The following is a 16,035-nucleotide window of genomic DNA, read 5'->3' on the forward strand; positions in this document are numbered from 1 at the left end:
TAACCTTGTTTAAAAATTTTTGTCCCAGTAAGAGGTGGATGTGACCGTGAGGCCATCGATGAGTGAACAGGTGTTTGTGCGGCTTGTGTTCGCTTGTCGGCGAGATGGGGTGCGCGCGACCTTGGACAAGGGCGAGAACGAGTTTTTTTGTGCGGAGAGCGGCCGGCTGGCTAACGGAATAAAAATAAAAAAATGAAGGTTGGCGAGTGAAAGAAGGAGGCCAGCGCGTGTCACCTGTAATTGCGAGGAACGATATGAATGAAATATTTGTAATATCTTTGGTGGCGACGTGCATAATTACGGAAGGCTCAAGGATTAAATCAAAATAAACTGGATAAAAAAATAGCACATTTAGGGGATATAAATTAAAAAACTGAAATTTTGAAATAATTTACACGACCTTGTGGCTGAAATGGTGATGAAGTGTAGATTCGTACAGTAGAAGAATTTAGTGTCTAAATTGACTTTACTTCCGTGCATGTGCACCAGACATGATATTTAAGTCATGTGATACGAATACTCATTCTCACACACTGGCGTGTTCCTGGACTATCACCTTCAGTCGCTCAGCGTGGAACGTCGTGAATACTGGCTTCACTCCTGTGCTCTACACGTCTGAAAATTGGATACAATTTAGAACAGTGCTGTGATCAGACGTCGAATGTGCAGATATTAATCCCTTAAGTACGTGTCATTTCCAAAATACAGTTACGTGTGTGTTTGGAGCCTACTCTAAAGCATTTTGTGTAAGTTTCAGCTTTCTTACGAGTGGACGCGGAAGACGTGGACGTGAATATTTCCAGAAGAGGACGGAATCTCACATCATGGATTACCAGTGCTTCACCATGAAGTTCTAAACTAGCGACCATCGTCAGCGGCGTCGGGATGCAGATTCTTTCATCCTGGCATGGCTGATTGAGAACCCAGACTTCCAGACATGAAGATTTCTCTATAAGTTAAGTCGATTACGTCTCATTTATATCTGTTCTATGTAGTTTTGTTCTATTCTTTCTTTCTTCTTAGTAAGCTATTTTGACACATTTTATGGTTGTTATTTGCTGGAATACGTCGTAAAACTGACACATGTGATTACTTAATGACCATGTGGCCATGAATTTGACAGTGAGGGTTCTGATAGAGTTATCCATGTGTTATCGACACCATCTTTGCTTATTGAGTAAATTTCGTCACGAATATGAATTAATTTATGTCCGATGGATTTAATGGTAGGATATTTCGTTCACATTTTCTATATTTTCCTTGTAATGGAACTTCTACTTGTACCTCGTGTCTGAGACAACGTGTCATCGGGATATTGAGTCCGAATTCTATGTACGAATTTAATGTGAACATGTGCATTGGGAGCATGTGATAATTAGTTGGAGTAATTAATCATCGAGACACTTTTAAGTGGATATTATGTATTTGTAGGACGTTGGTAGGTCCTGATATTTCATGACTACACATATTTGAGATTAGGATGCGACAAGTTAGGGTCGTCATTGTGGTACACTGTACGTGTAGAGTATATGGAATAATTGTGCATGGCACAAATCTTCGTGAAACTGAGCTTTTCACATGTTAATGGATTATTCGCGATAAATGCAGTGTAGTCTAATGTTAGTGTCTTCAGATGAAGAAAATGAAAGTCCATGTTAATCGATGTACTTTTTAATTCGTGGGAATATCCCAAATTTTCTCAAGTAATCCAGTCATTTCAAGCTCAAGGTACAGATGAATGTTCGAGAAGGCCTTAGGTCTGAAGAACAGGTCTTCGACGAAATATCTAAATAATATCTGATTCGTGACTGTCAGCTCATTCGTTGATGCAATTTTTCGCTCTCATGTGATAACTCAATCTTGCTGTAACTCAATAAATTCGTTAACAGGAGAGTAATACGGTTGATCGACACTCGTCGACGTGTACATAGTGTAGATATTTTCTTCTTGGTACTTACAGTCTTCTTGACAATTTCCGTAGTTAGCTGTAGAAGTAGTAATTTGTTAGTATTTAGAGGATTATTTTTTTATGTGTTCTGTTCTGAAATATGTGACACTGATATTATCGATTGATAGTGGACAGGATTTCCACATGGATGGTATTCTCCCCATTTACTTACGTTTGCAAGCCCAGGAGGCGTTTTATTTTGTTTAATTGTTGGTCAAATACTTAACGTTCAGTATAATTCTCACGGAAAGAGATGTGAGATGACGTGAACAGGTATATCCGACATCTCGGATTAACTTAGAGAAAACCAAGGCAAATTCAAATTTTCATTTTATAATTACAAAATTGTTAGATAACGACTGTAAATTTTATTTTTTGCTATGAGTGTTAACTTTTGAATCTTGGATATTTCTTTATTATACTCGTTCTTACAATTACTGCATTTTTTCCAGATTATCGATGAAGGCTTGGCCCAGACCTCATTTTTTCTGAATGAAAATTTTTAATTCAACTTTAAACAAATAACTTAATAACTTTAAAGACGATAAAAAAAATTTTTTCACAATGTAAATACTCTGTTAGAATGTTAGGGAAATAACTGTCGTGTACCATCCCATTTGTTTGTGCCTAGGTTTGTTACATCAAGAGCCATATTAAATTCCATAACGTAACGATCATAATCATAATCACAGATTTCAGGATGGCCAATACTGCATTTAATTAAATAAAAGTGTCACATTTGTTCTATACTTGGAACGTGCTTATTTGATGAACCCTATGATAAAATCCTGCCACATTCATTTATTTTATAAGCCTACAGCAACCGAACTGAGCACCCCTGGGGTGTCTCGTGTTCGCAGACTGACTATGACGGGCACATCTTAGTGGCTCGTCCCTTCCGTGGGGCTCGATTTGTGGCTTAAAAAGGTGGCTTAATCCATCGTGGAATTTGATTAATTGCTTCTCCACGTGGTTTAAATTGACTTGATTAAATTATTAATTATTCAAGGTTCGGCAGGTTCATTTCAGATTTAATGCCATCCCAGTTAGGTAGAATTCTAACAGAGTACGCGGAATTTTCAGAATATTTTACTTATGATGATGTGTTTCACATGGAAAAATGAGGGTTAGGAATTTTCTTCATGAAACTTGAATTTGCCTTATCACAATCAACATGTCTGGGGGAAAGTTTCTGCATTTCGGCGTTTGCTGACACAGGTCACTTTATGAATAATCGAATGGATCTCGAGGAGATTAGGAAGTTATTAGAAACTATGACAGAGGAGAGCAGGAGAGCACAGGAAGAGAGTAGGAAAATACAGGACGAGAATAAAGAGGAATTTAGGAAGATGCAGGAAGAGAATAAAGGGGAACTCAGAAAAATGCAGGAAGAGAGTAGGAGAGCACAGGAAGAGTGTAGGAGAGCACGGGAAGAGAATAAAGAGGAACTCAGAAAAATACAGGGAATACAGGAAGATAGTAATGAACGATTGAGTCAAAAAATGAACATTATGGGTGCTGCGATACAGGAAGAGGCGAAAAAGGGTCGTGACGAACTATATGCAAAGCTGGAGGAAACTAGTTGTCGGATTGACAATATCGTGTTAGAGTGCAGGGAAAATCAGAAAAAAACCCTGGAACAAGTTGTTACTTTGACAAGCCAGATTAAAGAGGATAATAAGGTTATCACCGGGAAGGTCACCGCTCTTCAGAGTGACGTAGTCCTAGTAAGAAATAACATTGAATCCGTGAGGAAGGAGATAGATGTTATAAAGGTAGAGATTTCTACGGCACAAGAAGAGATGTCAGAACAAGTGAAAAATCTTAGAGGAGAGGTCACAGAAGACTTAAAGAAAATAAAAGAGAAGGTCGACGATGATCTCCGTTCCGTAAAGGACAGTATCTCAGTCAACCAAATGGAGATACAAGATATTTCACTCCAGTTCGATGATATCAAGAGCATGATTGACAAGGACAAGTCGGAAATACTCGAACAAATTATTAATCTTGCCGGAGATGTCAAGTCCGGGAAACAGAAGATGGAGGAAAATATGGACGCCCTCCAAAAATTAGAAAAAGAAGTAGGATTCTTGAAGTTGCAGGATAGGAGCACTAGAGTCTTAGTGACATCATTAATGGACCGACAGAGTAATGTCGAAGAGGTCGTACAGGCTAAATCTACTGTAACAGAAGGAATATCGCCCGTAGCTGAATCGTCTCAGAATATTACCCACATTGAACAACCCACAGTAAATCTCAGTACTACACCGGCACAAAGTGTACCTCAAATCATTAATTTTATCCGAATGAGCGAGGACAGGCCTAGAAAATTCAACAACTTAAACGGGGTCACACCTAAAAATTTCATTAGGGACCTTGATGAATATATTCGTGAACAGAAGATCCCTACTGAAAAACATCTGCGAACAGCGGAGAAATTTTTAGAGGGAGACGTGCTCAACTGGTACCATGCTTTCCGTTATACGTTTGAAGACTATGAAGGTTTCAAGCGCTTATTCCTACAGAGATACTGGGGAGCGGATCTGCAACAAGCACTACGGTTGGATTTGTATTCACGAAAATATTCCATAGATGGGCAGACGCAGTACGCTAATTACTTCTGTAATCAAGTACGACGAATGAAAGACCTCGACACTCCACCATCTGAAAATGAGTTGGTTCAAGCGATAACAAAGCAGTTTCCTGTGGAAGTACAGCGTTTACTCATTGCTGCCAATGTTCAGACCGCCGTGCAGGCTGAGGCCATCCTCAGACAGCTCGACCACACCATGAATGTCTCAACAGTACCGAAAACTCAAAGAAGTAATACTTACCAGGTCAACGTAATAGACACTCCGAAAAACCGGAATTCGACCCCAACGCCTGAAAATGGAAGTCAGAGCGGACATAAAGAGTACAAAAACTATCCCAGAGCGTACGACCGTCGATGGGAAGAGAGAAGAACGAGACCCAGAGAGGACAGGATGGAAGATCCGAAGAATGTCCGAAGAAGGGGAAATTACAGGACACGGGACCGACCACAGGACTACAGACGGAATAGGCCCTATGATAGACCTAGATATTATTCGAATCGTAACTACCAGAATTTCAGAGACGAGATGGAGAACCGTCATCGAGAAAGCATGAGGTACATTGAAGAATTAAGGAAGGAAACTGAAAAAGGCTCAAAATGGAAGGACGCCATTCATAATCAAGACACCGATCCAGATGTGATGGGAGCCGAGAGCCCACAGTTCCAGCGACACCGGAATTCACCTCAGGACGATAGATTAAATCCTTCGGCACCACAATATCAACCTGAAAATCAGGGTGCCAGAAGAAAGACTCCAATGTGAAGATATCGAACTATTACTCTCCTATGAACAGTTATATTCAATGCCTCGAACCTAAGACTCTACCGTAAAGCAGAAGAGTGAAGAAAGAAAAAAAGAAAAGACCCAGGTCGGCTGTCGAAGAAATACCAGTTTGTGTCGTGCAGAATGATTACCGTTCAGACAACTGATAGATGCTTGGAAATTATTAATACCATGAAAATTAAACAGTGAAGTAGACAACATACGGACCACATTTTAAGGAATGAACATGATCTAAAAATTTTTAACCTTGTTTAAAAATTTTTGTCCCAGTAAGAGGTGGATGTGACCGTGAGGCCATCGATGAGTGAACAGGTGTTTGTGCGGCTTGTGTTCGCTTGTCGGCGAGATGGGGTGCGCGCGACCTTGGACAAGGGCGAGAACGAGTTTTTTTGTGCGGAGAGCGGCCGGCTGGCTAACGGAATAAAAATAAAAAAATGAAGGTTGGCGAGTGAAAGAAGGAGGCCAGCGCGTGTCACCTGTAATTGCGAGGAACGATATGAATGAAATATTTGTAATATCTTTGGTGGCGACGTGCATAATTACGGAAGGCTCAAGGATTAAATCAAAATAAACTGGATAAAAAAATAGCACATTTAGGGGATATAAATTAAAAAACTGAAATTTTGAAATAATTTACACGACCTTGTGGCTGAAATGGTGATGAAGTGTAGATTCGTACAGTAGAAGAATTTAGTGTCTAAATTGACTTTACTTCCGTGCATGTGCACCAGACATGATATTTAAGTCATGTGATACGAATACTCATTCTCACACACTGGCGTGTTCCTGGACTATCACCTTCAGTCGCTCAGCGTGGAACGTCGTGAATACTGGCTTCACTCCTGTGCTCTACACGTCTGAAAATTGGATACAATTTAGAACAGTGCTGTGATCAGACGTCGAATGTGCAGATATTAATCCCTTAAGTACGTGTCATTTCCAAAATACAGTTACGTGTGTGTTTGGAGCCTACTCTAAAGCATTTTGTGTAAGTTTCAGCTTTCTTACGAGTGGACGCGGAAGACGTGGACGTGAATATTTCCAGAAGAGGACGGAATCTCACATCATGGATTACCAGTGCTTCACCATGAAGTTCTAAACTAGCGACCATCGTCAGCGGCGTCGGGATGCAGATTCTTTCATCCTGGCATGGCTGATTGAGAACCCAGACTTCCAGACATGAAGATTTCTCTATAAGTTAAGTCGATTACGTCTCATTTATATCTGTTCTATGTAGTTTTGTTCTATTCTTTCTTTCTTCTTAGTAAGCTATTTTGACACATTTTATGGTTGTTATTTGCTGGAATACGTCGTAAAACTGACACATGTGATTACTTAATGACCATGTGGCCATGAATTTGACAGTGAGGGTTCTGATAGAGTTATCCATGTGTTATCGACACCATCTTTGCTTATTGAGTAAATTTCGTCACGAATATGAATTAATTTATGTCCGATGGATTTAATGGTAGGATATTTCGTTCACATTTTCTATATTTTCCTTGTAATGGAACTTCTACTTGTACCTCGTGTCTGAGACAACGTGTCATCGGGATATTGAGTCCGAATTCTATGTACGAATTTAATGTGAACATGTGCATTGGGAGCATGTGATAATTAGTTGGAGTAATTAATCATCGAGACACTTTTAAGTGGATATTATGTATTTGTAGGACGTTGGTAGGTCCTGATATTTCATGACTACACATATTTGAGATTAGGATGCGACAAGTTAGGGTCGTCATTGTGGTACACTGTACGTGTAGAGTATATGGAATAATTGTGCATGGCACAAATCTTCGTGAAACTGAGCTTTTCACATGTTAATGGATTATTCGCGATAAATGCAGTGTAGTCTAATGTTAGTGTCTTCAGATGAAGAAAATGAAAGTCCATGTTAATCGATGTACTTTTTAATTCGTGGGAATATCCCAAATTTTCTCAAGTAATCCAGTCATTTCAAGCTCAAGGTACAGATGAATGTTCGAGAAGGCCTTAGGTCTGAAGAACAGGTCTTCGACGAAATATCTAAATAATATCTGATTCGTGACTATGTCAGCTCATTCGTTGATGCAATTTTTCGCTCTCATGTGATAACTCAATCTTGCTGTAACTCAATAAATTCGTTAACAGGAGAGTAATACGGTTGATCGACACTCGTCGACGTGTACATAGTGTAGATATTTTCTTCTTGGTACTTACAGTCTTCTTGACAATTTCCGTAGTTAGCTGTAGAAGTAGTAATTTGTTAGTATTTAGAGGATTATTTTTTTATGTGTTCTGTTCTGAAATATGTGACACTGATATTATCGATTGATAGTGGACAGGATTTCCACATGGATGGTATTCTCCCCATTTACTTACGTTTGCAAGCCCAGGAGGCATTTTATTTTGTTTAATTGTTGGTCAAATACTTAACGTTCAGTATAATTCTCACGGAAAGAGATGTGAGATGACGTGAACAGGTATATCCGACGTCTCGGATTAACTTAGAGAAAACCAAGGCAAATTCAAATTTTCATTTTATAATTACAAAATTGTTAGATAACGACTGTAAATTTTATTTTTTGCTATGAGTGTTAACTTTTTGAATCTTGGATATTTCTTTATTATACTCGTTCTTACAATTACTGCATTTTTTCCAGATTATCGATGAAGGCTTGGCCCAGACCTCATTTTTTCTGAATGAAAATTTTTAATTCAACTTTAAACAAATAACTTAATAACTTTAAAGACGATTAAAAAAATTTTTTCACAATGTAAATACTCTGTTAGAATGTTAGGGAAATAACTGTCGTGTACCATCCCATTTGTTTGTGCCTAGGTTTGTTACATCAAGAGCCATATTAAATTCCATAACGTAACGATCATAATCATAATCACAGATTTCAGGATGGCCAATACTGCATTTAATTAAATAAAAGTGTCACATTTGTTCTATACTTGGAACGTGCTTATTTGATGAACCCTATGATAAAATCCTGCCACATTCATTTATTTTATAAGCCTACAGCCACCGAACTGAGCACCCCTGGGGTGTCTCGTGTTCGCAGACTGACTATGACGGGCACAGTACATCAGGTAATGGATGGGGAAACGGTAGACTTACCAAGTGAAATTCCATTGAAAAATGTAGGTAAATTTTCCTATGCCCCTCTAACACCTGTGAGTGTGGAGCGCTCTTCTTCTGCTTTCAAAATGATCTTAACAGACAAAAGACACAGCCTGACTATGGAAAATTTGGAGAAGATTATTGTTATGTACTGTAAAGCAAACTATGAATGAAAGTACTGTAGGACTGTTCCTCACAAATAATAAACACACACTCCATTCGCGTTTACACAGTTATTGGATGCCTACAGTGCTGTAATTGTGTACAGTGAATTTGGTATTAAGGTTTTAGATCAGTACTGTTAATGACATATCATATAATCCATAACTCTTTTTGACACATGACTTTTTTATATTTTTGATAAATGTCTTTTTTATTCTGTCTTAATTTTGCAGTTATTTCGGTTAAGAATAGGGACACCACGTTTGTTAAAGTAAAAATGTATCACGTTACAGTTTAAGTATATTTTAATATTTTAACGTCCATTTCCTGCCTATCCACACATTTTTAAAACATGTTTTAAGTGCCTATTTTCTCTTTTAAAAGCCTATTTACTTGTTTTAAAAGCCTATTTTAGGCGCCTAAAACTAATTTTTTTAGAGCCTAAAATCCCAGGTCTACATATAACAAAATCAGAATTAATCGTAACCTCCTCATGAAACTGCTGGCGGGTTCTGGTCTAAAATGAGATTGAACAAATGATACTCACTTCTGCGGTAAGAGGTAAATCCCCAATCCAGAGGTCGTCCCTGACTACTATAACTTTCTAATTCCAGAAAGTCCACTGCTCCACTCAGCTTGGCTGCAACTACACGGTTCCCAATGATTTTAACAGCAGTCACACCAATACCACTACCATCTTCAAACAGGCACTAAAAGAAACAATAAATGAAAATCACATCTGATCACAATTACCTGTAAATTCACTGCATGCAAATGGCATAACATATTTCATGGTGAAAAACTGTGTTTTAAAGGTAATTTAACAGTTCTTAATCCTCCAAAGCTAACATCAATGATTAGAGATGTACCTTCCAAATGGAAGTTTTCCAACAAAAATGAACTTCAATTCCTTAATAGATTGTGTGCTCCATTTTGTAGAAATAGTATCTCACTTCAATCAGCTGACATCGAATTTTTACATCACCACAATCGTAAATTTTTTATTCATTACAGCTTTTACAACTTGGCTACAGAATTCCTTGAAATTAAGTTTGATTTTAGTCATAATAGAAAATTATTTATAAAAGTTTTCCATCCATAGTTTATAAAACTATCATGCATCCATAAAAAGCAGATAAGGTCTGAGATCTTCTCAAACATCTCTGGATGTTTAGCAGCATCATAATGCTATTGCATACCAGCTGCTCTGGAACAACACCTGAACATCACACATTTTACAATAACACTCACAACTAAAAATGCATTATCAGCATGCGCAAAGTTACTATATTAAACCTTAGGAAGTTTAACTGTAAATTGAAGGTCTGAGAACCATAGTGGGCCAAATCCACCAACCATCGAAATTGAGTTAATGCCATCTAGCGGTTCATTTCTGACTTAGGTATTATCTCTCCAACTGGGCTATCTCTACGTCTTCCCATTTATGTGCTACAGGGTCACAAAATATCAACCGAATTGAACTAGCTGCTGGAAGTAGTGCCATAGTGGGCCAAATCCGCATGACCAATCCCTCGCTTGCTTTGTCACGTGATATGCGTAGTAACATGGCGGACCATCGGCCACAAGGAAAATAGAAGCAGTGATTTGACATGCAGCAGACCCTCCTCCTTCTCTTAATAACAAGTAGCATTTATTTTTATAAGAGGAAGTTTTGGGTATATAATGTAGGAATACATAACTGTGAGGATGAGAAAGGGTACATGAACTTATAGGGTGAAGATACAGCACAAAGGGGCCCAACAGAAGTAGGTTCATGTATTCTGTATTACCTGAGGAACGTCAGCACAACAGCAAATCGTTTAATAGCCTATTCAGACACTTGTGGTGGTGAGAATAGGAATCAGTATATTGCATCTTTGTGGGCCACATTAGATCATTATTCCCAATTTAAAACTATTGATCATAAGTTCCTAGAACCTGGCCATTCATATTTGCCTAATGACAGAGATTTTAGTACCATCGAAACTTCAAAATGTAAGGCAAAATCACTGTTTTTGGTACAAGGTTAGGTGATCTTAGTTAAGGAATGTAGGAGAAATAAGGCCTTCAGTGTGAAGAAAATGGAACAGAAAGAATTTGTGAACATTAAGGAGCTCTCAAGAAACTTTGTGATTTGTAAGGAAACGGTAAATGGGGAGAAGGTTGAGTGGCTCAAAATTAGGTGGTTTCGTTTCCAGTCTAATGAACCTCTTAAGATTAAGTTCAGGTACACCCTCAACGAAATGGAAGAATAGAAAATCCTTGATATTTCACCTTCTCCTAAGGGCAGGCCATCTGTAAAGGTAACAACTTCAGTACCTTCACCATGGAAACTGAGTCCTGCTTAAGTAGCACCCATTAAGCTGACAAAAGCTAAATATGATGATTCAATTGCCATGCTTCCATTCATTCCACCAGTTAATCATAAGTTTTTTAAGGATTTGCAATATTGTGATGTAACTACGGCAAAATGAAGTACCTTACAGTACCATGTTGAGTTGGCCCACTGGCATATTGTTAAAATTCATCCTTTCTGTTTAGAGCCAAAGTGGGCCAAATACACTCCAGAGGAAAATGATGGTATTAATTTACTTTTTATTTGTATTAAAAAGCCAGATAATCTTTGTATTTTGCTTTGTAGTGATTAATGGATCTATTAACTATAATATGCAAATGTCTCTGTAATCTGTGAATTATAGCAGTGACTAAACTTTAACCTTAATTTTCTTTATTTTTTTAAAATGGCACTTGGCCCACTATGGTTCTCAGCCCTTCAATTAATCCTTGGAATTACTGTGCTATTTCATGTGATAGTTTCCATATACAGCTGTAACTTAGGCTATGCTTTATTCTAATGATGAAGAGTAAGTCTGTACAATAAACAATTAAATCTGCAACCAGTCACAATTTTTATTGAATGTTGTATTTCACAACGCATTTAAATCTAGGCTCCATCATCAGGTGAAATGATGACATTCAGTTGTTACTCTATCTGAGTTACAATTGTTTCCAAAGAATCTTAACTATTTCATTTAGGTATAGGGACTACGTGCATTACGTTGGGTCAGGGATGGGATGTTCTCTCTCTCTCTCTCTCTCTCTCTCTCTCTCTCTATCTCTCTCTCTCTCTCTCTCTCTCTCTCTCTCTCTCTCTCTCTCTCTCTCTCTCGGAAATACACAGCAACTGCTGAAGTTTAATAGTGAAAGTGAAAATCCACAGCCTGTTTCCAGTCATTCAACCGGGTCAAGAATGGAATGAATGAAGCGAGGATAGGAATTGTACCAGCTCCCGAAACCTGCCGCACTCCTGTAGGGCAATGATTAATGACTGACAGATGAAATTAAATGATACTGGAATGTTGCTGGAATGAAAGATGACAGGGAAAACCGAAGTACCCTGAGAAAAACCTGTCCTGCCTCTGCTTTGTCTGGCACAAATCTCACATGGAGTGACCGGAACTTGAACAATGGAATGCAGTGGTGAGAGGTTGGTGCACTGCTGCCTGAGCCACAGAGGCTCTAAATTTTGATAGTGCATATAGATACTGATTTTCAATTTTATCATCAAGCATGTGTTGAAGATCTATTAATTGATATCTATACATTTCTCTAGTTTCTAAAATACTTCATTTTTGTGTAAAATGGCGAGAGAATTTTGAATATCTGACACTTCAAATCCTGTGTCATGTAATAGATGTGTAGCAACTGCTGATCCTTATGACAAAAGCACCGCCAGCTCTTTTTGAAATCTGATGTCGAATCCTCTTCTAGTTTGTCCAATGTAAAAATATTCACAGTTTTTATGGGCGATTTTATCTAGACCAGTCTGTGGCGTATTGACCGAGTGTGGTAGATTCTGACCCAGGCTGTTCATGGTTGACCGGGCAAGTTGGCCCTGCGGTTAGGGGCGCGCGGCCGTGAGCTTGCATTGCAAGTAATCAGCTTCATTTTCCGTATCAAAATCTCATCACAGAGAGTTACAATAATTGAAACTCTTCCACCTTTTTGATACTTTTTATTTGCTTTTTAGCAAATTTTTATTTATAAACAGTACACGTTTCGTTCTCACTTGGGAACATCTTCAGCTGTTGTTAAGCTTAGGTGGATCGCTAAGTTTTTGAACACGTTATTTGCAAGTACATTGATTCTCTTAAAGACTACTAGAATACAAATTAAATTAAAATGATGTTAAAACAATGTGGGGGTTAATGGGTTAATGAAATTAGACTGGATGATTACATAGTTGGTCAGCTTAAAAACTATATCTATTCATTAGAATAGTTGTTAAAAGTTTCACTTTGTTACTTTAAAAATGTCTGTTGTCTTCCGGTTAAAAGGTTTTAAAAATGATTGGCTTCATGACACTGTTCAAATTGTTGTTGAATGTTTTTTCTTTCACTCCTTCCAGGTAAGCTGTTATTTATTATGAGCTTGCTTAAAGTGCCCTAAATTGAGTCTAATGTGGAACTTTGAAGCTGATTGCTGGTCAATTTTGGGAAGGGAGCTTCGTCTCAATTTCTGAAATGAAATGAAATGAGGAATTAAGAATTTGTTTTTGTAATGAAAACATGTGTCTTTACATAATAACTTAATGTATAAAATGGTTCTTTACCTTGCTGTTGTTAGACTCCAATTCTACTGTGACCCTGGAGGGGGAACGTTTGATGCTGCTTTACGTCTAGTATAGTAATGGTGTGTGTGTTCCGTTGTTTGCTCCTCCTTTCGGGGAGGCAAGGCTGCGGAGAGGTGAGGAGGCGTGCCGCTTACTGTCACGGCTTCGGCTTTAGAAGGGGTGGGGGGAGGGGATGCACAAAATGGCGGAGGCTCGGTCTTATTTATCCTTTTAATGTCTGTAATGTTTCTTTTGCCTAAAGTTTCAAGACTTGATAATATCCCTTCAAATATAGGGTTTCTATTGTCAATTGTTTCATTCAGGTTATTGTTCTGATTGCTTTTTTTGTTCTAAATAAATATATAGATTTTCTAATGTATTTAGAAGAGCTCCTTGGTTTATTTTATATAATATAGTTAAATCCTGCTCTATGGTTGTGAACTGATGTCCGGTTGAACTCATGTGTTGGCCCATCGCAGAATTTTTTTTTATGTCTTTCAGCACTGACATGCTCTAGGTATCTCACAGTAAAACTGCGCCCTGTTTGTCCGACAATTTTTTTCACATCGATGACACTTCAATTTGTAAACTCCTGATTCAAAATGTTTGTTTTTTCCTAGGGAATTAACACTATTGTAATTAAAGAATTTTTGCTTTGTATTATTGCTGCTTGAATACGCGATCTTATAGTTATATTTTCTAAAAACAAATTGGTTACTGTATATAAGTTGGGGTTATTGAACGTGAACTTGGCGTATTTGTCTTTCTTTTTTTTTTTTAATTTCTTTTTTTTTTTTCCTATTTGTTTTACTTGTTGAAAAGTCGTAATATTTAACGGCAACATTCAATTATGAACTCTTTATAACTCTTTCAACAAAATTACGGAGACCGCGAACCCACTGCGTAAATAACGAGATTATTGGATTAGTTGGATACAACGTTATAATCTACATAGCGCCATACCACAGTTAAATATTACGACTTTTCAACAAGAAAATTTTCAATGTCATCTCAAGCGGCAACTAAGTTTCATTAACCTTCTCTTCAACATGTAAATCAAGTTGCTTCCAGCCGAATTTCACTCGAACTTTGATACGGCAACTTTAGCCATAGACCTTCTTGTTATTATGTGGTTAAGGCCTAGTTTGTTTAATTTATAAAATCATTTTAAAATTACTAGTGTAATATCATACCAACTTCAACTTTTTCTTCGCAAACATTTTAAATCAAGTTTTAATTGTAAATCATTATTTAAGAACTCATAACAATTTCTCACATTGTATAATTTCACTCTAATCTTATATTCTCATTTTATATTTTTTACCATGACAATCAGGATCCTGATTTTTATCTTTGAGTATGAGTGTAAAAAGGCTGATGATGCCCTTTTAAAGGGCGAAACATGTCCCTCCAAATTTTAATTTCATAGGATGTAAGTCCTAACTTTGTAAATTCTATTGTATTGAATAGGTTGATCCTAATAAATTTTGGTAATATCTTAAATTGATGTACATTTAAATATGGAACAAATATGAAATTTGTAACATGTAACATACCACTTAGTCGAGCAGCTCGTCTCCTTCCTCCCAAGTGTTCCCAGCCCAAACATTGCAAAATTTTTGTAAACGCTACTCTTTTGTCAGAAATCCCCCAGAACAAATCGAGCTGCTTTTCTTTGGATTTTTTCCAGTTCTTGAATCAAGTAATCCTGATAAGGGTCCCATACACTGGGACCATACTCAAGTTGAGGTCTCACCAGAGACAAATATGCTCTCTCCTTTACATCCTTACTACAACCCCTCAATACTCTCATAATCATGTGCAGAGATCTGTACCCTTTATTTACAATCATATTTATGTGATTACCCCAATGAAGATCTTTCCTTATATTTATATTTTATATTTATACCTCGGTATTTACAATGATCCCCAAAGGGAACTTTCACCCCATCAATGCAGTAATTAAAACTGAGAGGAATTTTCCTATTTGTGAAACTCACAACCTGACTTTTATCCACGTTTATCATCATACCATTGCCTACTGTCCATCTCACAATATTATCGAGGTCATTTTGCAGTTGCTCACAATCTTGTAACTTATTTATTACTCTGTACAGAATAACATCATCTGCAAAAAGCCTTATCTCTGATTCCACTTCTTTACACATATCATTGATATATATATATAAGAAAACATAAAGGTCCAATAATACTGCCTTGAGGAATTCCCTTCTTAATTTTTACAGGGACAGATAAAGTTTCACCTACTCTAATTCTCTGAGTTCTATTTTCTAGAAACAGAGCCACCCATTCAGTCACTCTCTTGTCAGGTCCAATTGCACTCATTTTTGCCAGTAGTCTCCCATGATCTACCCTATCAAATGCCTTAGATAAGTCAATCACAATACAGTCCAATTGACCTCCTGAATCCAGGATATCTGCTATATCTTGCTGGAATCCTACAAGTTGGGCTTCAGTGGAATAACCTTTCCTAAACCCAAACTGCTTTATGTCAAACCATTTATTAATTTTGCAAATATGTCTTATATAATCAGAAAGAATGCTTTCCCAAAGCTTACATACAGTGCATGTCAATGACAATCTTGTAAAAGTGGCGATGTTAAGGCAATCGGAGGTTGTAGAATTGGATTATGTACAGTTTGCAGAGGAATTGGGGGGACCGTCCTTCGTTGCTTGTAATTTGAAAATGACACTGTTATTGAAAGTTATATGACGGTATGGCCTTGATTGTGCGGAACAATGTAGTCGCAAAGGTGGATGTCTGTGGAAAAGGAAGAAAAAAGAAGCAAGAGCTAATGTGTGT

The 16,035-nt window shown here is 37.6% G+C and overlaps 1 protein-coding gene across 3 annotated transcripts in view; it reads right to left on the minus strand.

The window, feature by feature from the left end:
* SCAP (SREBP cleavage activating protein) overlaps window positions 1-16,035 on the minus strand; it is a 364,198-nt gene that overhangs the window by 102,237 nt on the left and 245,926 nt on the right. For all 3 annotated transcript variants that reach the window (XM_067148878.2, XM_067148879.2, XM_067148880.2), the window contains exon 12: window positions 9,147-9,309. In XM_067148878.2, coding sequence (XP_067004979.2) covers window positions 9,147-9,309 — 163 coding nt within the window. The remainder of the gene's footprint in view (window positions 1-9,146; window positions 9,310-16,035) is intronic.

Source organism: Anabrus simplex, chromosome 6 (assembly GCF_040414725.1).
Source record: "Anabrus simplex isolate iqAnaSimp1 chromosome 6, ASM4041472v1, whole genome shotgun sequence".
NCBI classification, from domain to species: domain Eukaryota; kingdom Metazoa; phylum Arthropoda; class Insecta; order Orthoptera; family Tettigoniidae; genus Anabrus; species Anabrus simplex.